At 68.2% G+C, this 255-nt stretch overlaps 1 protein-coding gene across 1 annotated transcript in view; it reads left to right on the top strand.

Moving 5' to 3' along the window:
* FBXL22 (F-box and leucine rich repeat protein 22) overlaps positions 1-255 on the top strand; it is a 5,368-nt gene that overhangs the window by 2,607 nt on the left and 2,506 nt on the right. Inside the window, exon 3 of the mRNA XM_027766077.1 lies at positions 187-247. Within this exon, the coding sequence (XP_027621878.1) occupies positions 187-247 (61 nt within the window). The remainder of the gene's footprint in view (positions 1-186; positions 248-255) is intronic.

Below are 255 nucleotides of genomic sequence, written 5' to 3'. Positions count from 1 at the left end.
GAACCAGGCGGAACGCTGACCGAGGCCTCCCCAGCCCAAGCAGGTTCCTGACACTGGCTGGTAGGTTTCCAGCTGGGTCAAAAGTGGAGCGTCCCCAGGACGGTCAGGTGGATTTCAGGGCCAATGAGCCCAGGTCTGGGGCCAGATGGGCGGCGCGCGCCCCGGCTCACCGCGCTTTCCCTGCAGGTGCCCCAACCTGGCTTCCGTCACGCTGTCGGGCTGCGGCCACGTCACCGACGACTGCCTGGCGCGCCT

This window comes from Tupaia chinensis, unplaced genomic scaffold, assembly GCF_000334495.1.
Source record: "Tupaia chinensis unplaced genomic scaffold, TupChi_1.0 Scaffold000063_1, whole genome shotgun sequence".
In the NCBI taxonomy this organism is placed as follows: domain Eukaryota; kingdom Metazoa; phylum Chordata; class Mammalia; order Scandentia; family Tupaiidae; genus Tupaia; species Tupaia belangeri.
Note: the sequence above shows the minus strand (reverse complement) of the source record. Positions and strands in the feature narration are given on the sequence as shown.